Below are 27,626 nucleotides of genomic sequence, written 5' to 3'. Positions count from 1 at the left end.
CAAAGTTGCAGGGCATCATCAATTCAATACGAATCGACACCTTGTATACAGAAATGCTATGATTAGAAGGTGTAAACCTCACAAGGCTGCGGACGTGAAGCGATACCTCATGGAGACCTTCCTACAAGTCATTGGGTATGGTGGCTGTGTGGAGTGGCCTCCGCTCACCTGACCTGACCCCATTGGACTTCTTTCTGTGAGGTCACATCAAACAGCAGGTGTATGCCACCCCTCCACCAACATTGCAGGACCTGTGACGCCGTATCACAGATGCTTGTGCACACGTGTCACCTGCCATATTGCACAACGTGCAGCAAGATACAGTATGCTGTGCAGAGGCCAGATGTGCATTGCAGCTGACGGAGGACACTAATGAGCGCCATATGCGTGACCAACATTCAATGTTTTGGGGGTCATGGGTTTCATATCATAGCATTTCTGTATGCAAGGTGTCGATTCGTATTGAATTGTTGATGCCCTGCAACTTTGTAACTCACTTTTTTTCCTCTATCTCGTTCCGTTTTTGAGATAAAAATGCTAACTCTGTAGTTTTCCACCAGGTGGCGCTGTAGGTGGTTTCATTGCGTAGCGCATGGCTACTTTACTATACCTAGACACCACTTCTATGCCTATAGCTGCCGCCGTTCTCAAGTTAATGGCGGTGGACAGGATATGGGTGGACACACTGTATAATTCTAAAAGTGAAATTCATCATCATTATTAACACAGTGGTGTGAAAAAGTATTTGCCCCCTTCCTCGTTTCTTATTCTTTTGCACGTTTGTCAGACTTAAACGTTTCATATCCCCTAACAAATGTAAATACTAGATAAAGATAACACAAAATGCAGTTTATAAATTTAAGGTCTTTATTATTAAGGGAAAAAGAAATCCAAACCTACAGGGCCGTGTGTGAAGAAGTGATTGCCCCTAAACCTAATACTTGGTTGGGCCGCCATTAGCTGCAAAAACTGCAATCAAGCGCTTGCTATAACTGGCAATGAGACTTTTAGCTCTTGAATTTGGGCCCATTCATCCTTGCAGAATTGTTGTACATATTCCAACATTGGAGGGTTTCTGAACATGAACCACCTTCTTAAGGTCCGGCCACAGCACCTCAATCGGATTAAAGTCAGGACTTTGACTAGGCCGCTCCTATGCCTTCATTCTGTTTTTCTTAAGCCATTCAGAGGTGGACTTGTTGGTGTGTTTTGGATCATTGTCCTGCTGCATAATCCAAGTGCGATCCAGCTTGAGGTCAGGAACAGATGGTCAGACATTCTCCTTCAGGATTTTTTGGTAGACAGCAGAATTCATGGTTTAATTTACTACAGCAAGTCTTCCAGGTCACAAAGCTGCAAAACAGCCCCAGACCATCACACTCCCACCACCATATTTTACTGTTGGTATGATGTTCCTTTTCTGAAATTCTGTGTTACTTCTACACCAGTTGGGGCATACACCTACCAAATAGTTTCTCGTTAGTCCAGAGTATTCTCCCAAAGTGTTGGGGATCAACAAGATGTTGTCTGGCAAAACTGAGACGAGTCTTTGTTTTTTCTCAGCAGTGGTTTTCGTCTTGGAACTCTGCCATGCCGCCATTTTTGCCCACTCTTTGTTATGGAGGAGTCATGAACACTGACCTTAACTGAGGAATGTGAGTGTCATGACTCATGCATGGCTCTGCCGTTCCTGAGCCGGTGCATGTATCCTTCCTCCAGGGTTTAGGGCTCTTGGGAGGGGCCTGTTTCTTCTGGCCTCATTCCGGGGGTCACGCCAATATATCTTGGTTGTTCTGCCTCCGGGACGCCTCCAGTGATATTTCCGGCTCTGCTGTGTCCTCCATTCCTGTAAGAAGTTCTGTTTCTTGACCTGCTACCTGGTACTGTTTGTCCTGACCTCCATTTCCCTTGCCCAACTTTACATCCGTCCCTCCTGCCCGAACTGATGTGACCCCCATCCCGCCAACCTGACCGGATCTCCATTTCCATGATCTCCGTACCTTCTGCCTCTCCGACCCTCCTACTCGACCTTACCTCCCTGTCCTCTGGTCTCCTGTCCTGTCCCGTGTTCCACACGTCCTCCCCTGTTGTGCTTACTTGCTCTCCCGGTATTCGACCTCGGCTCTGTTCTTTGACTTTGGCTAGTTTTCACCTCTGTACAATTGTGACATCCCACTATATACCCTGACTGATCTACTATCCCTGCTTTTGTGTTACTGACCTCTAGTGGGCTTCTGTCTAACTACACTCAGAAGTTCTTTTCCCACCTAGTGGTAGCTTGACCGTAAGGCCTGCAGTTCTTTGGATGTTGTTGTGAAGTCTGTGTGTCCTCTTTGATGAATGAGTCATCGTTCCATTCTTGGGGTAATTTTGGCCTGCTAGACACTCCTGGGAAGAGTCACTACAATTCCATGTTTTCGCCATTTATGGATAATTGCTCTCATTGTGGTTCGCTGGATTCCCAAAGCTTTAGAAATGGCTTTATAACCTTTTCTAGACTGATGGATCTCAATTACTTTGTTTCTCATTTGTTCCTGAATTTCTTTGGATTGGGGCACGATGTCTAGCTTTGGAGGATCTTTTGGTCTACTTCACTTTGTCAGGCAGGTTCTAGTTAAGTGATTTCTTGATTGAGAACAGGTGTGGCAGTAATGAGGTCTTGGTGTGGTGAGGGAAATTGAACTCAGTTTCCCAAAGATGTGATAAACCACAGTTAATTTATGATTTAGGGGGGGGCGACGCGCGCGCAATCAGTTTTTAACACAAGGTCCTATAGGTTTGGGTTTATTTTTCCTTTAATAATAAAGATCTTCATTCATTTAGAAGCTGCATTTTCTTTTTACTTGTTTTATCTTTGTCTCATATTTACACTTGTATGGTGATCTGAAATTAAGTGTGACAAACATGCAAAAGAATAAGAAATCAGTAGGGGGCAGATACTTTTTCACACCACTGTAGATCTCCATTGGATTTGAGTAGATTTGCTCTGCGGAAGATCCAAGTCTAATTTCCTTAAATTGGCAAGCCCCTGCAAATTCAAACTTTCTATGATTTGATTTACAAGCATGGTGTCACGATCGTCTCCCTGCATGATGAGACCAGTGACAGCCTTTGAACTGGAGCCTCTCATCGGGCTCTCTTCATTTAAATGGGTTTCATTTCTCTTGGCACTGAAGTGGTTAAGTGCCAGTTTTACTATTGCAGCTTTTCCAAAGCTGCACTTACTCATTAGTCACGCCCTTCAGCGTTAAATAGTGGTGTATCCCAGCATTCCCTGCTGAAGATACAAAGTCATTTGTGTCCTGGCTGCCTGTGAAGAAGAATAATAATAATAATCTTTATTTCTATAGCGCCAACATATATTCCGCAGCGCTTTACAATTCAGGAGGATTATATGCAAACAAGTAATAGTTATAGAAAATACAATATTTAAAGGGAACCTGTCAGAAATTTAGCTTTAAACCTAAGTGTCCCCCTCTGCAGCTCGTGGGCTGCATTCTAGAAAGGTTCCTGTAGTTTTTGTGCCCCCTCTGAAACCAAATTAAACTCTTTATAATGTTGTACCTTTTTTTTTTCTCTGCCATTCTTGTAAATTATCCATGGGGGCGGGTTCTCTTGCGTCCGTTGCTGTCCCTCCTGCAGATTGACGCCGTCCCCCAATGCTCCATTTCATATCTCAGGACGCCGCCCACTGTGCCCGAGGTCCCGTGCACGCGAGGACCGCTGGTGACGTGGTCGCAGGCACGAGATTATGGGCGACGCTGTGATTGCATCGCAAGTGCCCGCCCATAATCTCGTGACCGCGATCTCCCCTCTGCCTCCAGCGTTCTGCGCAGCGCTGGAAGATGACCCGACGTCACCTCCTTCCCTTCCTGCCCTGCAGCAGGAAATAGATGGGAGGAGCGGAGAAGACAGTGTGTGTCTTTGTTTTGATTTTACATGTTTTTTTTTTTTTTTACTGTGTACGTCGCTCAGATCCTCTCCGCATCTCCTCGTATCCTGTGCTGCTCCGCTCCTCCCATTTATTTCCTGCTGCAGGGCAGGATTGGAAGGATGTGACGTCGGGTCATCTTCCAGCGCTTGCGCAGAACGCTGGAGGCAGAGGGGAGATCGCGGTCACGAGATTATGGGCGGGCACTTGCAATGCAATCACAGCGCCGCCCATAATCTCGTGCCTGCAACCACGTCACCAGCGATCCTCGCGTGCACGGGACCTCGGGCACAGTGGGCGGCGTCCTGAGATATGAAATGGAGCAATGGGGGACGGAGTCAATCTGCAGGAGGGACAGCAACGGACACAAGAGAGCCCGCCCCCATGGATAATTTACAAGAATGACAGACAAAAAGGTACAACTTTATAAAGTGTTTAATTTGGTTTCAAAGGGGGCACAAAAAGTACAGGAACTTTGCTAGAATGCAGCCCACGAGCTGCAGAGGGGGAAACTTTTAGGTTTAAAGCAAAATTTCTGATGACAGGTTCCCTTTTAAAGGGAAAGAAGACAACTCTGCTCATGAGAACTTACAATCTACAATGAGATGGGGGGAGGGGCAAGGTACAAGTGCTTATTTACAATGTCAATCCAGCCATCTCAAGGAAATGGGGGATAGATAATGGCTTCCTGGACCAGTTGGCCAGAGCCTTGAGATGCATTTGGGTGCCATGGAGTTTAACGTGGGGCTAATTTCTGATAAGTTGTGGAGGGATTAGGTGAAATTAGTTTGGCTAGGGAGTGTGATAGGCCGCCCTAAAAAGATGCGTTTTTAGGGTGCATCTGAAGCTGAGTAAGTTGTGATTTGTCCTAACTTCTTGGGGTAGAGCGTTCCAGAGGTTTGGTGCAGCTCGGGAGATGTCTTGGATCCGGGAGTGGGAGGTTCGAATTGGTGTGGATGTTAGTTGAAAGTCATTTGCAGAGCTTAGAGAACGGGTGGTGGGGTGATAGACAGGGAGGAGGGTGGAGATGTAGGGGGGTGCTGCACTGTGGAGAGCTTTGTGGTGATAGAGAGGAGGGTGGAGATGTAGGGGGTGCCGCACTGTGAGGAGCTTTGTGGTGATGGAGAGGGTGGAGATGTAGGGGGTGCTGCACTGTGGAGAGCTTTGTGGTGATAGAGAGGAGGGTGGAGATGTAGAGGGTGCTGCACTGTGGAGAGCTTTGTGGTGATAGAAAGAGAGGAGGGTGGAGATGTAGGGGATGCTGCACTGTGGAGAGCTTTGTGGTGATAGAGAGAAGGGTGGAGATGTAGGGGGTGCCGCACTGTGGAGAGCTTTGTGGTGTTAGAGAGGAGGGTGGAGATGTAGTGGGGTGCTGCACTGTGGAGAGCTTTGTGGTGATAGAGAGGAGGGTGGAGATGTAGGGGGGTGCTGCACTGTGGAAAGCTTTGTGGTGATAGAGAGGAGGGTGGAGATGTAGGGGGGTGCTGAACTGTGGAGAGCTTTGTGGTGATAGAAAGAGAGGAGGGTGGAGATGTAGGGGGTGCTGCACTGTGGAGAGCTTTGTGGTGATGGAGATGAGGGTGGAGATGTAGGGGGTGCTGCACTGTGGAGAGCTTTGTGGTGATAGAGAGGAGGGTGGAGATGTAGTGGGTGCTGCACTGTGGAGAGCTTTGTGGTGATAGAGAGGAGGGTGGATATGTAGGGGGTGCCGCACTGTGGAGAGCTTTGTGGTGATAGAAAGAGAGGAGGGTGGAGATGTAGGGGGTGCTGCACTGTGGAGAGCTTTGTGGTGATGGAGAGGAGGGTGGAGATGTAGGGGGGTGCTGCACTGTGGAGAGCTTTGTGGTGATAGAAAGAGAGGAGGGTGGAGATGTAGGGGGTGCTGCACTGTGGAGCGCTTTGTGGTGATGGAGAGGAGGGTGGCGATGTAGGGGGGTGCTGCACTGTGGAGAGCTTTGTGGTGATAGAGAGGAGGGTGGAGATGTAGGGGGGTGCTGCACTGTGGAGAGCTTTGTGGTGATGGAGAGGAGGGTGGAGATGTAGGGGGTGCTGCACTGTGGAGAGCTTTGTGGTGATAGAGAGGAGGGTGGAGATGTAGGGGGGTGCTGCACTGTGGAGAGCTTTGTGGTGATGGAGAGGAGGGTGGAGATGTAGGGGGGTGCTGCACTGTGGAGAGCTTTGTGGTGATAGAAAGAGAGGAGGGTGGAGATGTAGGGGGGTGCTGCACTGTGGAGAGCTTTGTGGTGATAGAAAGAGAGGAGGGTGGAGATGTAGGGGGTGCTGCACTGTGGAGAGCTTTGTGGTGATAGAGATGAGGGTGGAGATGTAGGGGGTGCTGCACTGTGGAGAGCTTTGTGGTGATAGACAGAGAGGAGGGTGGAGATGTAGGGGGTGCCGCACTGTGGAGAGCTTTGTGGTGATAGAGAGGAGGGTGGAGATGTAGGGGGTGCTGCACTGTGGAGAGCTTTGTGGTGATAGAGGAGGGTGGAGATGTAGGGGGTGCTGCACTGTGGAGAGCTTTGTGGTGATAGAGAGGAGGGTGGAGATGTAGGGGGTGCTGCACTGTGGAGAGCTTTGTGGTGATAGAAAGAGAGGAGGGTGGAGATGTAGGGGGGTGCCGCACTGTGGAGAGCTTTGTGGTGATGGAGAGGGTGGAGATGTAGGGGGTGCTACACTGTGGAGAGCTTTGTGGTGATGGAGAGGAGGGTGGAGATGTAGGGGGTGCTGCACTGTGGAGAGCTTTGTGGTGATGGAGAGGAGGGTGGAGATGTAGGGGGTGCCGCACTGTGGAGAGCTTTGTGGTGATAGAAAGAGAGGAGGGTGGCGATGTAGGGGGGTGCTGCACTGTGGAGAGCTTTGTGGTGATAGAGAGGAGGGTGGAGATGTAGGGGGGTGCTGCACTGTGGAGAGCTTTGTGGTGATGGAGAGGAGGGTGGAGATGTAGGGGGTGCTGCACTGTGGAGAGCTTTGTGGTGATAGAGAGGAGGGTGGAGATGTAGGGGGTGCTGCACTGTGGAGAGCTTTGTGGTGATAGAGAGGAGGGTGGATATGTAGGGGGTGCCGCACTGTGGAGAGCTTTGTGGTGATAGAAAGAGAGGAGGGTGGAGATGTAGGGGGTGCTGCACTGTGGAGAGCTTTGTGGTGATGGAGAGGAGGGTGGAGATGTAGGGGGGTGCTGCACTGTGGAGAGCTTTGTGGTGATAGAAAGAGAGGAGGGTGGAGATGTAGGGGGTGCTGCACTGTGGAGCGCTTTGTGGTGATGGAGAGGAGGGTGGCGATGTAGGGGGGTGCTGCACTGTGGAGAGCTTTGTGGTGATAGAGAGGAGGGTGGAGATGTAGGGGGGTGCTGCACTGTGGAGAGCTTTGTGGTGATGGAGAGGAGGGTGGAGATGTAGGGGGTGCTGCACTGTGGAGAGCTTTGTGGTGATAGAGAGGAGGGTGGAGATGTAGGGGGGTGCTGCACTGTGGAGAGCTTTGTGGTGATGGAGAGGAGGGTGGAGATGTAGGGGGTGCCGCACTGTGGAGAGCTTTGTGGTGATGGAGAGGAGGGTGGAGATGTAGGGGGGTGCTGCACTGTGGAGAGCTTTGTGGTGATAGAAAGAGAGGAGGGTGGAGATGTAGGGGGGTGCTGCACTGTGGAGAGCTTTGTGGTGATAGAGAGGAGGGTGGAGATGTAGGGGGGTGCTGCACTGTGGAGAGCTTTGTGGTGATAGAAAGAGAGGAGGGTGGAGATGTAGGGGGTGCTGCACTGTGGAGAGCTTTGTGGTGATAGACAGAGAGGAGGGTGGAGATGTAGGGGGTGCCGCACTGTGGAGAGCTTTGTGGTGATGGAGAGGAGGGTGGAGATGTAGGGGGTGCCGCACTGTGGAGAGCTTTGTGGTGATGGAGAGGAGGGTGGAGATGTAGGGGGTGCCGCACTGTGGAGAGCTTTGTGGGTGAGAACAAGCAGTTTGAATTGGATCCTGTGATATATGGGCAGCCAGTGCAATGACTGGCATAGTGCAGAGGCATCCGAGTAGCGGTTGGCCAGATAGGTGACCCTGGCTGCTGCATTATGGATGGACTGTAGAGGGGAGAGTCTAGTTAGGGGGAGACCAATTAATAGAGAGTTACAGTAGTCAAGGCGAGAGTGGATCAGGGCCACGGTGAGGGTTTTTGTCGTTTCCATTGTGAGAAAGGGGCGGATTCTAGAGATGTTCTTGAGGTGCAAGCGGCAGGAGCGGGCAAGAGATTGTATGTGGGAGGTGAAGGAGAGATCGTTGTGCCACACACAGAGAGGGAGATGTCAGGTTTAGGAAGGTTGGGAGATGGAGGGAAAAGAAGTTCAGTGTTGGAAAGGTTAAGTTTCAGATAGAGAGCAGACCTGATATGAGCTCAGGGGATGAGGTGTATAGTGGTGTGTCATCAGCATAAAGATGGTACTGAAAGCCAAATCTGCTGATGGTCTGTCCAATTGGGGCAGTGTAGAGGGAGAAAAGAAGAGGGCCGAGGACTGAACCTTGAGGGACCCCAACAGTGAGAGGAAGAGGAGAAGATGTGGAGCCAGCAAATGATACACTGAGCGGCCAGAGAGATAGGAGGAGAACCAGGAGAGCACAGTGTCCTTTAGGCCGATAGAATGGAGCATAGAGAGAAGGAGATGGTGGTCAACAGTGTCGAAGGCGGCAGAGAGGTAATGGACAAGCAGAGAGTGGTCACCATTACGTTTTGCTGTCAATAGGTCATTGATCACTTTGACAAGGGCGAAAGCCAGACTGTAAAGGATCTAGAAGAGTGAGTGGAAAGGTAAAACAAATCACAGAAAAACAATCAAAGGGGAGTAACCCGAAAATATAATCACAGAAAAAAATACTCCCAAAATTTTTTTCGTTAAACTTTTATTAAATATCAATATATTGAAACATGACGTGAGGGGGAGGGGGTGTTAAGAAAAATAAAAAATGCCCTAAGGGTCTAAAGTACAATATAAAATAGTCTGGTGGACCAGCCAGCGGTATATCCCAGCAAATGGTGGGAAAGGCTTATATCGCTCCACCAGTCAACTTTACAAATGATGATACATCAATTTTTTAACATTCATTGCAGAAACATTTTTAATACACAATTATCATCCAGATCCAATAATTAACCATGCATTGAAAAAGACTTACATAAAATGTAAATTTATAGATAGATTTGGCAAATATCTCTCAAATACAGAAACTTGAACTATATGTATTATTGGTAGGACAGTGTAAGAAGATTATAATTATAGAGTACTGTAGTGGGATAAAGCAAACATACAGTATTCTTTTTATGTCAAAAAAAGCATAAACAAGTTGGCCCCAAGAAATATTACCAACGCGTTTCGCCTCCTTGGGTGGAGGCGAACTGATTAACCATTGAAGGGTTCACTGACCTGTTATGGGCTGAGAGCCCTCTGTTGTGAAATATTTCATCAGAGTGAGGCTATATTTATGAATGGAAAAGAGGTCCCACTGATGAATTCTATTACATTGTAAAAATATCTTTATTTGAAGAATGAGAATCTAAACTGATATATTACAACATGTGATACACTATGGAACATATGTAATATTTATACCCCTGATGAACCTCCACCCAAGGAGGCGAAACGCGTTGGGTAATACTTCTTGGGGCTAACTTGTTTATGCTTTATTTGACATAAAAAGAATACTGTATGTTTGTTTTATCCCACTACAGTACTCTATAATTATAATCTTCTTACACTGTCCTACCAATAATACATATAGTTCAAGTTTCTGTATTTGAGAGATACAGTGCCTACAAGTAGTATTCAACCCCCTGCAGATTTAGCAGGTTTACACATTCGGAATTAACTTGGCATTGTGACATTTGGACTGTAGATCAGCCTGGAAGTGTGAAATGCAGCAAAAAAGAATGTTTTTTGTTTTTTTTTTTTTGTTTTTTTTTTTAAATAGTGAAAAGTTTATTCAGAGGGTCATTTATTATTCAACCCCTCAAACCACCAGAATTCTGTTTGGTTCCCCTAAAGTATTAAGAAGTATTTCAGGCGCAAAGAACAATGAGCTTCACATGTTTGGATTAATTATCTCTTTTTCCAGCCTTTTCTGACTAATTAAGACCCTCCCCAAACTTGTGAACAGCACTCATACTTGGTCAACATGGCAACATGGGAAAGACAAAGGAGCATTCCAAGGCCATCAGAGACAAGATCGTGGAGGTTCACAAGGCTGGCAAGGGGTACAAAACCCTTTCCAAGGAGTTGGGCCTACCTGTCTCCACTGTTGGGAGCATCATCCGGAAGTGGAAGGCTTATGGAACTACTGTTAGCCTTCCACGGCCTGGACAGCCTTTGAAAGTTTCCACCCGTGCCGAGGCCAGGCTTGTCCGAAGAGTCAAGGCTAACCCAAGGACAACAAGGAAAGGGCTCCGGGAAGATCTCATGGCAGTGGGGACATTGGTTTCAGTCAATACCATAAGTAACGTACTCCACCGCAATGGTCTCCGTTCCAGACGAGCCCGTAAGGTACCTTTACTTTCAAAGCGTCATGTCAAGGCTCGTCTACAGTTTGCTCATGATCACTTGGAAGACTCTGAGACAGACTGGTTCAAGGTTCTCTGGTCTGATGAGACCAAGATCAAGATCTTTGGTGCCAACCACACTCGTGACGTTTGGAGACTGGATGGCACTGCATACGACCCCAAGAATACCATCCCTACAGTCAAGCATGGTGGTGGCAGCATCATGCTGTGGGGCTGTTTCTCAGCCAAGGGGCCTGGCCATCTGGTCCGCATCCATGGTAAGATGGATAGCACGGCCTACCTGGAGATTTTGGCCAAGAACCTCCGCTCCTCCATCAAGGATCTTAAGATGGGTCGTCATTTCATCTTCCAACAAGACAACGACCCAAAGCACACAGCCAAGAAAACCAAGGCCTGGTTCAAGAGGGAAAAAATCAAGGTGTTGCAGTGGCCTAGTCAGTCTCCTGACCTTAACCTAATTGAAAACTTGTGGAAGGAGCTCAAGATTAAAGTCCACATGAGACACCCAAAGAACCTAGATAACTTGGAGAAGATCTGCATGGAGGAGTGGGCCAAGATAACTCCAGAGACCTGTGCCGGCCTGATCAGGTCTTATAAAAGACGATTATTAGCTGTAATTGCAAACAAGGGTTATTCCACAAAATATTAAACCTAGGGGTTGAATAATAATTGACCCACACTTTCATGTTGAAAATTTATTAAAATTTAACTGAGCAACATAACTTGTTGGTTTGTAAGATTTATGCATCTGTTAATAAATCCTGCTCTTGTTTGAAGTTTGCAGGCTCTAACTTATTTACATCCTATCAAACCTGCTAAATCTGCAGGGGGTTGAATACTACTTGTAGGCACTGTATATGCCAAATCTAGCTATAAATTTACATTTTATGTAAGTCTCTTTTTCAATGCATGGTTAATTATTGGATCTGGATGATAATAATTGTGTATTAAAAATGTTTCTGCAATGAATGTTAAAAAATTGATGATGGAGCGATATAAGCCTTTCCCACCATTTGCTGGGATATACCGCTGGCTGGTCCACTAGACTATTTTATATTGTACTTTAGACCCTTAGGGTATTTTTTATTTTTCTGAACACCCCCCCTCACTTCATGTTTCAATATATTGATATTTAATAAGTTTAACGAAAAAAATTTGGGAGTATTTTTTTCTGTGATTATATGTGAGTGAAAAGGTAGCGGGTGAGACGAGAGTAGACCAGGCGCTCCAAGAGTTTGGAGATGAAGGGGGGATTGGAGACTGGTCTGTAGTTGCTTGTGCAGGCCGGATCAAGAGAAGGTTTTTTTAATAATGGTGTTATGATAGTGTTTGAGGGAGGAAGGGAAGATACCAGAAGAGAGAGAGTGAAGATTTTAGTTAGGTGAGTGGTGACAACCGGAGAGAGAGATTGGAGAAGGTGTGCGGGAAAGGGATCAGTAGGGCAAGTGGCAGGACGAGAGGAGGATAGGAGCCTGGAGACTTCCTCCTCTGTGACTGGGTCAAATCTGGAAAGTGAGCCGGATGGGATATGGGGAGGGATGGGATTCACAAAGCTTGGTGGCTGGGAGCTGATCTCTCGGGGGATGTTTTCTATTTTCTCTGTGAAATACGAGGCCAGGTCATCAGCATGAAGGTCTGTGATAGGGGTCTGTGCTTTGGGACTGAGGAGGGAGTGAAAGGCAAAGAGCTATTTTGGATTGTTGGATAGTGAGGAGATCAGGGTGGTGAAGTAGGTTTGTTTGGCGAGGTGAAGGGAAGAGTTGTAGGTCCTTTAACATGAACTTGTAGTGGATGAAGTTTTCTGGTGTGCGGGATCTCCTCCATAGGCGTTCGGCACTCCTAGAGCATCGCTGGAGAAATAGTTTGTGATGTGAGCCAAGGCTGTTTTGCTTGGTGTTTGGAGGTTCTGAGGGTGAAGGGTGCTATTTGGTCCAGGGTGCTTCTGAGTGTGTCATTGTAGTGGTTTACAGCCAGATCAGGACAGGAAAGTGAGGAGATAGGGGACAGTGATGAGTGTAAAGAGTCTGTAAGGGTCTGAGAGTCAATGGCCTGTAGGTGTCTGAATGTGTGATAGGTGGGGGTGTGCTGGGATGGGCAAGGGTTTGTGAGCTTGAAGGAGAGGATGTTGTGGTCAGAGAGGGGAAGAGGTGAGTTGTCAAAGTGAGAGATTGAGCAGAAGCGGAAAAAGACCAGGTCAAGGGTGTTACTACTCTAGGTTCTACTATTTTTTAGTTCTTGTGTTCAGGCAATATCCCTTTGCTTGTTATTTTTTCCCCTTTTGTCTTTACTTCTCTGATGTGTTCAGTGCAGCGGTGAGGTCTAGTGAACTCAACCTGCCCCTCACTAGTCAGGGTTACTATTGGGTTCTTTATAGGATTTCAGGTTCCTGTTCGGTGACAGTTGTGGAAACGGTTATGATTCAGGGACCAAGGAGGATCAAAAAATGCATGAATCCAAAAGGTAACCGAATGGCTGGAACCTTAACGGACTGCAGACTGAAATCCTGACACGCAACTAGAAGTAAGCGTGGGACGAGCCTACGATGACCTAGTTTTCTCAACACAGCCAGAGAACTAAATATTCTTAGAGAGCAATATTAGAAAACCTAATCTGCCTCAGAGCAATCCCCAAAGAATCGATAGTCCCCCACATGTAAAGACTACGGTGATTATAGGAAAACACAATACAAAGCTAGAAAAAACAGATTAAGCAAAGGTGAGGCCCAAACTATCTTTATAGAAAAGAGCAACTGTCTTCAGCCGTAAAAATCCTAATAAATACCAGCAGCCTGATATGGAAAAAACTCTGAGGACACATGACCTCTGCCCCACTATATCAGCACACTGTTACTTGAATCCAAAAACACAAATATAGATGAAGGACTGAATTAATACCAAGCATGACAAGACACAATACAATGCAGAATCATGGAGCTAAGTATACAGACACTCCCAGCAGGGAGTGATCAAATACCACCAGGAACTCCACACAGCCAAAATAGGAATCAAGCATTAGTATTAAAGCAGAAAAAAACACAAAGTGGAAAATAAGCAGGGGTACAAAGACCACTTGTCTGAAAAGAGTTCTGGTAGTGAGCAGGGCTGGTTGGTTACAGAATGTCCTTAACACACAGGGTATCCATTGAGCACCGGCAAGTAACAGGAGAAAACTGCTCAGTTATATAGTCCAATCAGAAATACCTGATTGCCAGTCCTCCATAGATGTGTGGCTTTCATTCCACACATCATCTGCACCGCCAGCACTGACCACAAGAGGGAGCCCCAAACTGGAAAATGTATTCACAACACACAAGCTTGTACCTCTGCTTATGGTTTCCACTTTCTTGTTGTTTTTCTGCTTTGATACTAATGCTTGAGTCCTATTTTGTCTGTGTGGAGTTCTTGGTGGAATGGGATCATTCCCTGCTGGGAGTGTCTGCATACTTAGCTCCATGATTCTGCAATGTATTGTGTTTTGTCATGCTTTGTATTAATTCAGTCTCTCATCTATATTAGTGTTTTTGGGTCCCAGTAACATCAGAGTGCTGATATAGTGGGGGACAAGCTGTGTGGTCTCAGGGTTTTTTCATATCAGGTGTGCTGGTATTTATTAGGGTTTTTACGGCTGCAGACAGTGCTCCTTCCTATCCTTTCCTATAAAGATAGTTTGGGCCTCACTTTGCTGAATCTGTTTTCTAGCTATGTATTGTGTTTTCCTATATCACCATAGTCTTTACATGTGGGGGGGCTATCTATATCTTTGGGGATTGCTCTGAGGCAGATTAGTTTTTATTAATGTAAGAATATTTAGTTCTCCGGCTGTGTCGAGACGACTAGGTCATTGTAGGCTCGTCCCACGGCTACTTCTAGTTGTGTCAGGATTAGGTCTGCAGTCCGTTAAGGTTCCAGCCACTCTGGTTACCTTTTGGGTTTCTGCATTTTTTGATCCTCCTCGGTCCCTGAATCATAACACTTATGTGTCACAGTGTGCTTCCTGATGTAGAAGACAGACAAGCCACCATTTTTTTTTTTTTTTTCAACTAGATGACAAAACTCCATATTCTGGAATATTTTAAGACCACTTTCTACTTCACAAAGTTTACCTAGTTGTTGTAATAGTCCTGTATTAGACCTGTAAACGTGCCACTTCATTACATCAGCCTGTTGCTTGTTCTTGGGAGGTGAGTCCACCTATTTTTTTTTTTTTTTTTTTGGTCCCATTCATGTCTTCACTTTTCAGATAGGGTCTTTGATGATTTTGTCTTTGGATCGTGGCATGATGGCTTTGATCTTTTTGAAAAAAGTTGATGGGTCCAGAAATGTTTGCATTCTTTGACGTGTGCACCATGGCGGGCCTTTAATTGTCGGGTCCTCTGTGAAAGTTCCTCCTCCAGAGTCCTCCTGGCTCGCCCCTTTTGTTTATTCAAATTTCACACATTGCTTCTGATGGTGGCGCATGCGCATTGCTAGAGTACGATGTCGTAATTAAAATGGCGCATTCGCGTACCGCAATCTCCGGCACCATTTTATTAAAGACGCTGTGTATAAGACTATGAGCGGCATCGGCGCATGCACAGATTTTTTGTTTATCTGCGCATGAGCCAAAGCTGCTCATAGTCTTCTCCACAGCGTCTTCAATAAAATGACACCGGACATTGTGGCATGCGCTGACTCCCGCCACCATTTCAATAAAGACATCATTACACTAGGAATGCGAACGCGCTGCCAACAGTGGCACTGGCGGCGCAGCGCGAAATTTGAATAAAGAAAAGGGGCGAGCCAGGAGGACGTTGGAAGAGGAATTTACATAGAGGACCCGACCCAGAACGGCCCGCCATGCTACACATGTCAATCAAAGAACTCACCAATTTCTGGACCTCTATCAACATTTTTTTTCTATAGTCAAAGATTCATTCTGAAAAGTGAAGATGTGATTTTATTCACCAGTATGGCACTGCCCGCACTTTATATTGGGAAATCCAGGTGGTTGGTTCCTTTTAACAAGAGTATGTGCCCTGACGATAGTGCCGGATGTCAGAAACTTAGTTTACGAGGAGGACTACAAAGATTAGTATCCAACTATAAAAAGGAACCTGTCCGGTCCAATATGCACCCAAAACCACCAGCAGGTCTGGGTGTATATTGCTAATCCCTGCCTAACCGTCCCTGTATCTAGTAGCATAAATAAAGGTTTTTATAGAAAGTATTTCTAAAGATCCTTCATCATATGCTAATGAGCGCGGGGACTAGTCACAAGAGTGTTATATCCTCCGACTAGTCCACCCTCTTAGCATGTCCCAGGGGTGTGCTAACATGCTATTCAATGCCCATTGTCCAGCATCATTGGCAGTGACACACATACCTGTGCCTGTTGTCACCGCCTGAGATGCCGGGCTTAAGGTCAGTGCGCATGAATCAGAAATTCGGGCACTTCCAGTCATGTGCACTAGGCCTCTCTGAAGCTGGGACGCATATACCCGGCTTCATAGTGCACATGACCAAAGGTGCAGGGGCTTCTGATCATGCCCAATGACCCTAAGCCCGGCGTCTGAGGTGGTGACAACATGATGTTGGGTAACGGGCATTGAATAACATATTAGCACGCTCCTGCGGGTGTGCTAACATGCTAAGAGGGCGGACTAGCCAAGGGAAAATCACACCCTTGCAACTAGTCACTGGCCTCATTAACATACTTTTTCTAAAGATCCCTTTATCTATGCTAGTGTATACAGGAATGATTAGGCAGGGATTAAAGGGAACCTGTCAGCAGAAATTTCCCCTAAAACCTAACAGATTCCCCCTCTGCAGCTCCTGGGCTGCATTCTAGAAAGGTCCCTGTTATTATTGTGCCCCCTTTCTGACCAAAAAAAAGAGTTTATATAGAGGTACCTTTTTGGCTTCGGATTGTCTAAATGGGACACGGGGGTGGGCTGCCTGATGGCAGTTATTCTGCCCCCTGGTCCTGTATGCCGCCCCCATCGCTGATTTCCATACTTGTGGACACCGCCCACTGCTCCAGCCATCCCCGCGCATGCCCAGTGCCCATCTCTCGTGGATGAGCACTGTGCCCAGTGTCACCGCTGGTGACGTGCGCGCAGGGTTTAGATTATGGGCGGTGCTGTGATGTTTATTACCAAGCAACCGCGCATTCCCCCTCGGCCTGCTTCGTGCTTCCTGCTTCCGTGCTCATCCCATCTATTTCCTGCCTCAGGGCAAGATGGGAAGGAGGTGACGTGAGGTCAGCAGCAGCGCGCTTGCGCAGAACGAAGCAGGCCGAGGGGGAAAGCGCGGTCCCGCGATTATGGGCGGTTGCTTGTAAATAAACATCACAGCACCGCCCATAATCTAAACCCTGCGCGCACGTCACCAGCGGTGACACTGGGCACAGTGCTCATCCACGAGAGATGGGCACTGGGCATGCGCGAGGATGGCTGGAGCAGTGGGCGGTGTCCACAAGTGTGGAAATCAGCGATGGGGGCAGAATAACGGCCATCAGGCAGCCCGCCCCCATGTCTCCATTATAGAATCCGAAGCCAAAAAGGTACCTCTTTATAAACTCTTTTTTTTTTTTTTTTGGTCAGAAAGGGGGCACAATAATAACAGGGACCTTTCTAGAATGCAGCCCAGGAGCTGCAGAGGGGGAATCTGTTAGGTTTTAGGGGAAATTTCTGCTGACAGGTTCCCTTTAACAATATGCACCCAGAACTGCTGCAAATTGGACCTGACAGGTTCACTTTGAGGGAATCTGAGATCTCATTTTAGTGGCCTTTTATTGTGGCCAGCCTAAGGCGCACACCTGTGCAATAGTTGTACTGTCTAATCAGCATCTTGATATGTCGCACCTGTGAGGTGGATGGATTATCTCCGCTAAAGGAATTTGCACCGTCACTTTTACAATCACAAAATTTTGCACAGATGCTTCATGTGACTCGGGGAACGTCACAGACTATGTTTTGACTGGAAAATTTAACCCTGCACTTTACAGTTACTCTCCAAAAAACCTTCTTTCATTAAATTCAATGGTACTGCGAGCTATAGGTTATACAGGTGATTGCTATGCGAGCAAAGGAAATTGTTAGTATAAGAAGCTTATGTGTGAGGTAATATGATATCGATGTAGGGACAGACGGGGGGGGGCCGCCAGGGCCGGACAGACGGGGGGGGGGGGGCCGCCAGGGCCGGACAGACGGGGGGGGGGGGCCGCCAGGGCCGGACAGACGGGGGGGGGGGGGCGCCAGGGCCGGACAGACGGGGGGGGGGGGGGCCGCCAGGGCCGGACAGACGGGGGGAAGGGGGGGCCGCCAGGGCCGGACAGACGGGGGGGGGGGGGGGGGCCGCCAGGGCCGGACAGACGGGGGCCGCCAGGGCCGGACAGACGGGGGGGGGGGGGGGGGGGCCGCCAGGGCCGGACAGACGGGGGGGGGGGGGCCGCCAGGGCCGGACAGACGGGGGGGGGGGGGGCGCCGCCAGGGCCGGACAGACGGGGGGGGGGGGGGCCAGGGCCGGACAGACGGGGGGGGGGGGCGCCGCCAGGGCCGGACAGACGGTGGGGGGGGGGGGGGCCAGGGCCGGACAGACTGTTACTATCTCAGGCAACGCCGGATACTACAGCTAGTATGCAATAATAAAGTGAGAAACATCCCAGACATGTAATGATTGTGTCCCTTCTGTTTGTCTCCCCTAATGCTACAGACATGGTAAACTTCATAGATTGTCATTCATCAGATCTCGTTAGATGGATAAAGGATGCAGATCCAGCTCTACGTTATTTCTGGTACCATGATCTCCTGACTGTGGAGCAGTACCACGATGTGATGGAAAAGATTACCTACGAGGAGAAGATGGAGGCCCTGTGCGATATCATCAGTCACTGGGAGGACACTTGGAAGTACACGGCTTATAATGTTTTCAGAGAATATAATGAAGGAATCATCAAGGGACTTAGAAGTGCTGGACAGGATGAAGACAAGTGATCCCTCAGGACATTGTAGGGGTAAGTCTCGCTCACTACCGAGCAAGGTATTGTATTTCAGATCTTATAGATAGAAGACTGTAGTGATTTTGAACATAATTATAAGTACAAGTGTATAACATTATCTAAAATTAGGGACGTATCTGTCCCCTGGTAAATGGGGCTCATAGATCCACTGATCTCAGCTACGAGGGGCTGCTGATAAGTCTTTGCCTTTGTGACTTTTTTTTTTTTTTTTTTTTTATTCTATGGTAACGAATGTTACATTACATGAAAGCCTTATGTGTCTAATATAGGTTTTTAAAATTTTGTGTGTGTTGCTTATGGCAACAGTGTTCTAAGCATGCGGGAAAACAAAATGGCGGCATCTAATGCGATATTCACAGCAACTGAGAGCAGAGGAGGAATAACATTCTTGTTCCTCAAGGAAAGTCCGGGAAATAAATTCATGGTTATATGTCGCAGACATTGGGGGATCAATGCCCTTCATATTCCACAGTTAAGAACTGGTTTGCCAAATTTAAAACTGGCCACTTCGGCCCCAATGATGAGGAACGTCCTGGACGACCGAGAGTGGTTGTTGTTGCGGAGATCGCAAATGCTGTGCACAGCCTCATACTGGAGAATCGACAAATTTCAGCTAAAGCAATAGCAGACATCATGGGGGTTTCCCGTGAACGTATCAGTGTCATTATCCATGAACATTTGGACATGAGGTAGCGATCTGCAAAGTGAGTCAAAAGAGTGGAGGCACAGTGGTTCTCCTTGTCCAAAGAAGTTCAGGGTGCAAAAATCAGCCACTAAGGTGATAGACGTCTGTGTTCTGGGATAAGGAGGGAGTGCTGCTAGTGGACTACCTTCAAAAGGGTTCCACCATCAAAGGTATTACACTGAACTTTTGGAACAATTGAAGGCAGCTCTGAAGGACAAAAGGCACGGTAAGTTGTCCAAAGGAATCTTGTTCCTGCAAGACAACGCCTTCCTCTCACACTGCACAAGCGACCACGGCAAAACTGACAGAGCCGGGCTTCCAGCTGGTGACCACCCACCTTATTCACCAGATCTAGCTCCCTCCGACTATCATCTGTTTCCAAACCTGAAGAAACACCTCAAGGTACCAAATTTCACACCATTTCTGATGTCATGGCTGCTAAGGATGCCTGGTTTGAGGCACAACCAAAATCCTTCTTTTTGCTAGGCTTACAGAACTTGGAACACCGATGTAAGAAGTGTGTGGACATCAGTGGAGAGTGTGTGGAATAAATGTAAAGTTTCATCATCCGATCTTGTCTTGTATCTCTTTCTGGGTAAAGCCAAAGACTTAGCAGCAGCCCCTCGTACATACGATATTTGGAAACAGAGTTGGGTCTAAGCCTATCAGAGGAAGACAAACAAAAGACATACATTTTCTCCCACAAAATTTCGGTAGCGGGTAGCGCTCAGGAAAAGCTCACTAGGATTCACAGGGCCTTCCCCTCGGTGTCGGAGAACTGCTGGCGGTGTGGTACAGAGAAGGGCGCAATTGCACATTTATGGTGGGAGTGCACAAGGTTGGCCCCCTTCTGGAACCAGGTTTTCCACCTGTACAACTTAATGTCAGGGGAGCACATGACTCCTTCATTGAAGATGGCAATCCTTTCAATACTACCGGGCTCTATTGGGCAGCAAAAACGGAGCCTTTTGCGATTTTACCTGATTGCAGCCCATGCGATAATCCCAACGCATTGGCGCTTCGTTGTGTGAACCACCACCTTGGAATGGCAGACAGAATTCTCACATATATGCCATGTAGGAATTATTGTCCGAAATTTTGGATACAAATGAGAAATTTGTTAGCCTGTGGCAGCCCTGGATTTTATTTAAGGAGTCCGCGGTCTCTCGCCTTACTCTATGCGGATCTTCCGCATAGAGTAAAATTGCACAAAAGGACTAGAAAAAAGGTTCATTTCCAACTTCAATTTTACCAACATATCTGAAGTTTTTCGCAACAGTCTATACAACCAATTTAAGGAGACAGGAGGGATCCGGGTCTGCAGTATATACACCACAGAGGGTCCGGGGACTACAGTATATACATCACAGGAGGTGCTGCAGGCTACAGTATATACATTACAGGGGGTCTGGGGCTACAGTATATACATCACAGGGGAGGCTGTTGGCTTCAGTATATACATCACAGGCGGGGATGGGGGCTGCAGTATATACACTACAGAGGATCCGGGGGCTACAGTATATAAATCACAGGAGGTGCTACAGATTACAGTATATATATCACAGGAGAGTCTGGGGACTACAGTATATACATCACAGGCGGGTTTGAGGGCTTCAGTATATACACCAGAGGGTCCAGGGGCTACAGTATATACATATCAGGAGGTGCTGCAGTCTACAGTACATACATCACAGGAGGGGCTGGGGCTACAGTATATACATCACAGGGGAGGCTACGGTGCATATATGTACCACCCCAGTGGATAGCTGGGCTACTCAGATCCGGGATGTCTGTGGCTCGAGGGGCCCGGACCCGGGTAATGGTGGACACTTCGAAAATAAAAAGAGGAATATTTACAGGGGAGATAATGTTCATGACACCACCTGCGGTGTTGCGGCAAGGTCTGTGGGTGCCGCCGCTGCTGTTGTAAGGGACTGAGGTCGGTGGAATGGTAGCAAGATGTTAATCCCTCCGCAGGCAGGGATAACCCCAGTGTCCCTCCTGGTGTTGGATAGGGTGGACAGGGTGCAGGAAAGGAGAGACCCGCAGCTGGTAAACCAAAGTCTCTACTCACTATTGCCGCTTGTAGGGAATGGCTGGTTCAGGTCCCCGGTACTACCAGTGCAACTGAGTGATCCAGGTGCTCCTTCCCTTGCACTCTGATTGTATATGGTGGGATCCCTAGCTTGAAACTTCGGGAGTCCCCCGGCTGTGTCACAGCAGTCTATCAGCTTGGACGCTGTAGGATTGTCCTTCTGTCCAGGACCCTGGTCCTAATACGTTGCTGCAGTTACCGCCGAATTTAAGTGGGTCAGAGAGGTCCTTGCAGGCTACCTCCCTGGTCAGGTTAATTACCAGGTTGCTTGAAGCTTTCCCTGATCTAGGGCCCTGTGCCCCGTTAGACTCAACTGGAACCAGGCACTACTGCACCTTTTTGGCTATCCCTGGAGCCTCAGATTAGTCTTCCCCGATGCTGGCAACCATACTCCTATGCCCCTGGGTCACGGTTTACACACCCAGCTAACAGGTCCTTTCACTTCGACCTCCAGCACTGCACTTTTTGGCTGTCCTTGGAGCCTCAGATTACAGTCTTCCCGATGCTGGCAACCGAACTCCTGTGCCCCTGGACTGACTGACCATCCCACTGGTTTCTGGCTGGCAGGCCCTGGTGTGGAGTGGTAGCTAGGATTTGTTGTGTTTGTTGTTGGTGGCACTGGGTTCCCTGGAACCTGGGGGCAGGTTCTGCATCCTAGGAGAGGGTGCAGTTCCCTGTAGTTACCAGGGGCGCTGCATATACATCCTAGGAGGGATACATAACAGGGGAGGCTGGGGTCTGCAGTATATACATCACAGAGGAAATGGGGACAGTAGTTTATACATCACAGGAGGGGCTGGGGGCTGCAGTATATACATCACAGGGGAGCAGGGCCGCCATCAGGGCATTACTACCCTTACTGGTCTATGGGACTTGGTTACCAAAAGCAAGGAGGCAATGTTTCTACCAACATTGCCGACTGTCATGATGGCTTCAGGATCTGTGGAGACAACAGATTCTGGCACTCTGCCTGCTAACTTTTGTGATGTCTGTTATCCGCACACACAGAATCAACCCACAGACTTGTAGTACTTAGGCAGGCTAGAAAGGGTTAATCTCTGCTGGGCTGCTTGTTAGTCTCCTTTGATCACATGTTGTTGTGGAGCCAGTCACATTTGCTCCCCCATATTTTTGCTGGCTGGATACTTCCTATAATGCCAGCCATTGCTTCTCTATACTGATCTGGTGAGATGTTGTGATCCAGACTTAAGGCCGCTTTACACACAACAACATCGCTAACGAGATGTTGTTGGGGGTCACAGAATTCGTGACGCTCATCCAGCCTCGTTGGCGACGTCGTTGCGTGTTGAACACAGGAACGACCGTTAACGATCAAAAATACTCACCATATCTCTGATCGCTGACACGTCATTCTAATCTCAAATATCGTTGCTTCAGGTACGATGTTGTCCGTCGTTCCTGCGGAAGCATACAGCGCTATGTGTGACACCGCAGGAACGAGGAAATATATCGCACCTGCGGTCGCCGGCAATGAGGAAGGAAGGAGGTGGGCGGGATGTAACGGCCGCTCATCTCCGCCCCTCCGCTTCTATTGGGTGGTCGCTTAGTGACGCCGCATGAACCGGCCCCTTAGAAAGAAGGCGGTTCGTCGGCAACAGCGATGTCGCTAGGCAGGTAAGTATGTGTGACCGTTCCTAGCGATGTTGTGCGCCATGGACAGCAATTTGCCCATGACGCACAACCGACGGGGGCGGGTGCTTTCACAAGCGACATCGCTAGCGATGTCGTTGTGTGTAAAGTGCCCTTTACTGTTGGTTATAACACTTTATTGCTGTGAGAGATTGTGGCGTTAACCCTTGTTGTCTTTTACTTGCTGCCTAACTTCTCTTGCTTTTCTCCTTAGTTTCTTACTCTTTGTTCCTGTGACTTTGCAGTGTGTCTGAGTTTTGCTTTTTCCTTGTCTGTCTTAATCTGTGTTGCCATCACTCTCCTGCTCTTTCCTTTCCTGGTGAGGGGGCAAATAGTTTAGTTCTGGTCAGGAGAATAGTAAGGCACGGGACTCCGGCATCTCCACCATCAGGGGTAATCTGGAGGTTAGGGATAGCCTAGGGTCCCCTAGCATGAGGGACAATATAGGAACCCCCTGTCCCTCACTATCCTACAGTCGTATGATCTAATGATGTTTCTCTTATTTCTCCTCTCGCTCTGCAGATAGGGTAAACTTTGTAGACCGTCACCAATCCACATTAATTAGAAGGACAACAGCTATACGTTCAATTCTAGAAGAGCTGCACGGTTTACTGACTGCGGAGCAGCGCACTGATGTGATGGAAAATACCACCTCCGAGGAGCAGATGGAGGAACTGTGCGATATCCTCAGCTACTTGAAGGATAATGAGAAGTGTAATGCTAATAGAGTGCTCAGAAAGTACAATATGGAAATCCTCAGAGACCTAGAAATGAAGGACTGGATAAGGAGATATCCCCTCTCAGGAGGCTCCTGGGGTACGTACCTGTCATGGGTGTGCCCCGCTTGGGGGAGCTCTCTGGCAAGTCTGGGACCATAAAGTCACAACGCCTTATGTGCAGGTCTACAGCTTAGATTTAAATGTAACTGCTTTCTTTTAGTGCTGTAGGGGTTAAGGACTCGCCCCCGATTGTTTTTTTACATTTTTTTTTTTCTTTCTTCCGAGAGCCATTTACTTTTTTTTTTATTTTTCCATCAATCTTGCCATATAAGGGCTTGTTTTTTGCGGGACGAGCTGTACTTTTAAATACTATAAGTTTTGCCATATTGTGTACTGGAAAAATTGCAAAAAAAATAGTTTTTGGTAGATTATATTAAACATGTTCACTATATGGTAAAACTGATGTCTTGATGTGATGCCTGAGGTCGGTGCGAGCTCGTAGACACCAAATATGAATAGGTTTCCTTTTATCTAAGGGGTTAAAAAAAAATAAATCACGTTTTGCGTAATTTTTTGAAACCCATAGAGGTCTCCTTTTTCAGTATTTGGGGCTCATTGATGACTTATTTTTTGCATCTCGAGCTGACGTTTTTAACTGTACCATTTGCTACGTTTTGATCGCCTGTTATTGCATTTTGCGCACAATTTTTGGCGACCAATAAATGTAATTTTGGCGTTTGGTAAACGGCATAGCGGCAATAAAATTCCAATCAGATTAATTGATTTTATATTTTGATCATGCATTTCCGAACGCGGCAATACTAAATACATACAATGCCTATGCATCTCGCTGTCAGATTCCACTCGCGAATAGTAGGCACACATGTCAGCTGTTTTAATCAGCTTGCCCACGGCAGGCCGCGGGGATTAACCTCACACAATTCATGACTCACATGTACATCATGGTTCGCGAAGAGGTTAAATGTAACTGCTTTCTTGTAGTGCTGTAGGGGTTAAGAACTCTTTCCTGTCTGGCTACCCTTTGTAGCCTTGATCTCAGGTGCAGCTCCTTTTGATCACTCTCCTTTGCTATCATTTCTAAGATACCCACTTTGGAAGGAACCAGTCTCTGGTAGAAGCTGAGGTGTCCTGACAATTGCAGACGTGGTGCTTGGCTACATTGCAGGAATTTTTAGTGTTTTTTTCCTTTTGTGTTTATTTTTCCCATCTGTCTCCCTTTCCTTGTGTTGTATTATTGTGGTGGTGAGACTAGTGCTCTCACCGGCCTTCTCACTAGCCAGGGTGAGTTCAGGGATAGCCGGGGGCTAGGAACGTGAACAGCGACGAGAGGAAGGACGCATGTAGAGACGTTGGGGAACAGCCTCAGGTGAGTTGAGGAGGTGACCCCGTTCCCCCTCCCTAGGGCCAGGGCCCACTGTTGTATTGTGCTCTCGGTATACCCTGTGTGTTGTGGTGCTCGCCGGAGGGGTTCCCTTGTACCTGGCAGAACCCCGGTAGTCACTGCATGACAATACCATGGAGTGGATAAAAGAAATAAGCCGATGACTCTACCAATAATAAGACCATACATATTCAATATAGTTTAATACACTTGACAATTCACCAAAAATGTAATAATAAAATAAACCAAGTCCAGCCAGTATTAGCTGGGTGACTATGCCCTGCTTCACAAACACCGCAAAAAATTAGCACAAAATTGAGAGGGGAGGGAAGGTTGCAGCTTCTTTTCCGCTCATTAATCCTCATGAATATACACTGTTTCCCCCGCCCACCCTCTGTGCCGGCATTTGTGATAGGTTGCAGTCCTGCGTTCCCTGCTTACTCTATGCCAGCGTCTGTGATTAGTTGCCCTCACACTGGCAGTCTGGTTCCCAGAATTGGTGTGCAAAAATAAACAAATAATTGGAAAAAATGAGGCACGGTCCCTTGTATGTTAATACCCTGCGCAGATAAAATAGAAAGCTACAGGCTGCAGACCCCAGCTGTGCACGTTATCTTGGCTGTGCATCAAAATACCAGGGACCTCATCCGGCTTTTTAAAAAATTATTTAAATAATTTTAAAAAACGGCATATGGTCCCTCACCCTAATTTTCATACTTGGCCAATATAAAGTGGACAGCTGGGGGCTGGTATTCTCAGGCTGGGGAGGCCCATGGATATTGGGCCCTCCCCAGCCTAAAAATAGCAGCTTGCAGCCACCCCGAATATATCGCAAATTTATTCTTTCTTTTAGGTAAAACATATTTTTACAAAGAAGCAGGGAAATGTTTTACCTTATAAAAAGAATCAGCTATTATCCCATGCGGTAATGTCTGTATACTCTTTTGCATCCTCCCCTGCTCAGGAGATATGGTATGATCAGACCATGTCCCTGTACAGTCAGACACTGTCATTACATAGTACATAGCAGGGGACATATAGGAACATCTTTTTAAATAAATCCAATTGTGGAAATTATTATGCCAAAATCTACTGAAAAAGGAAACCTAAACCTTTTTGGAAAATCCCTTAAATTTATCTCTCCAACCTTTAACCAGTATATGTGCATCCAGATCTGATCATAAAAGGCACAATCTGGAGATCTGCTTTTCATAGCTGTTTGTTAGACCTGGTGCTAATGCAACAAACTGACAGACAGCCGCGAGCCACACACCAGGGTCTCGCGAGCCACACACCAGGGTCTCGCGAGCCACACACCAGGGTCTCGCGAGCCACACACCAGGGTCTCGCGAGCCACACACCAGGGTCTCGCGAGCCACACACCAGGGTCTCGCGAGCCACACACCAGGGTCTCGCGAGCCACACACCAGGGTCTCGCGAGCCACACACCAGGGTCTCGCGAGCCACACACCAGGGTCTCGCGAGCCACACACCAGGGTCTCGCGAGCCACACACCAGGGTCTCGCGAGCCACACACCAGGGTCTCGCGAGCCACACACCAGGGTCTCGCTGCTCTGGATCAACATGTTTAGGCTTTAGGTTGAACTGCATGAACTTGTGTCTACCTCCAACCTTAAAAACTATGGCACTATGAATATACGCAGAAATGCTAGGACCATCCAAACATATGTAGTGATTTGTGGATGTCTCCTCTCCTAATGCAGACAAGGTAAACTGTATAGACCGTCATCGATCAGATCTGATTAGAAATATAAACGTTATTGATCCAGTTCTACATGATCTCCGGGACCAAGATCTACTGACTCCGAAACAGACAAATGATGTGAATGTAAAGTCGACCTCTGAGGAGAAGGTGGAAGAACTGTGTGAGATTGTTAGTCAATGGGAGGACACTGAGAAGTACACGGCATATAAAGTGCTGAGAAAATACAATAAGAAAGTCATAGGAGACCTGGAAATGGAGGACTGGATGAGGAGAAATGACCCCTCAGGAAGCTTCACTGGTAAGTCTGGATCATTATTTCACGTTCCAATTATATTGAAAAAAGAAGCTGATTACCGTATATAGAATCACTGTACATGTACAGTGAGGAAAATAATTTCATACACTGACGATTTTGCAAGTTTTTCCACCTATAAAGAATGAAGAGGTCTCTAATTTTCATCGTAGGTATCTTCAACTGTAACAGATAAAATCCCCCCATAAAATTACATTGTATGATTTTTAAATTTGCATTTTATTGCATGAAATACGGTATTTGTTACAATAGAAAAACAGAACTTAATATTTGGTAGAAACCTTTGTTTGCAGTCACAGAGGTCGGACGTTTCCAGTAGTTCTTGACCAGGTTTGCATAAGCTGCAGCAGGAGTTTTGACCCCCTCCTCCATACAGATCTTCTCCACATCTTTCAGGTCACCCATCCATACAGATCTTCTCCAGATCATTCCTCAGTATAGATCTTCTCCAGATCTTTCAGGTCACTCCTCCTTACAGATCTTCTCCAGATCATTCCTCCGTATAGATCTTCTCCAGATCTTTCAGGTCACTCCTCCATACAGATCTTCTCCAGATCTTTCAGGTCACTCCTCCATACA

The 27,626-nt window shown here is 47.3% G+C and overlaps 2 protein-coding genes across 2 annotated transcripts in view; both read left to right on the top strand.

Moving 5' to 3' along the window:
- Positions 1 to 18,361, top strand: part of LOC142302827 (uncharacterized) — a 34,449-nt gene extending 16,088 nt beyond the window's left edge. The window contains exons 4-5 of the mRNA XM_075343937.1: positions 18,151 to 18,269; positions 18,326 to 18,361. Of these exons, the coding sequence (XP_075200052.1) occupies positions 18,151 to 18,269; positions 18,326 to 18,361 (155 nt within the window). The remainder of the gene's footprint in view (positions 1 to 18,150; positions 18,270 to 18,325) is intronic.
- Positions 18,270 to 27,626, top strand: part of LOC142302826 (uncharacterized) — a 93,303-nt gene continuing 83,946 nt past the window's right edge. Inside the window, exons 1-3 of the mRNA XM_075343936.1 lie at positions 18,270 to 18,451; positions 23,410 to 23,703; positions 26,733 to 27,032. Of these exons, the coding sequence (XP_075200051.1) occupies positions 18,361 to 18,451; positions 23,410 to 23,703; positions 26,733 to 27,032 (685 nt within the window). The 5' untranslated portion in view covers positions 18,270 to 18,360. The remainder of the gene's footprint in view (positions 18,452 to 23,409; positions 23,704 to 26,732; positions 27,033 to 27,626) is intronic.

This window comes from Anomaloglossus baeobatrachus, chromosome 4 (assembly GCF_048569485.1).
Source record: "Anomaloglossus baeobatrachus isolate aAnoBae1 chromosome 4, aAnoBae1.hap1, whole genome shotgun sequence".
In the NCBI taxonomy this organism is placed as follows: Eukaryota; Metazoa; Chordata; class Amphibia; order Anura; family Aromobatidae; genus Anomaloglossus; species Anomaloglossus baeobatrachus.
This window is presented reverse-complemented; position numbering and strand designations above follow the sequence as displayed.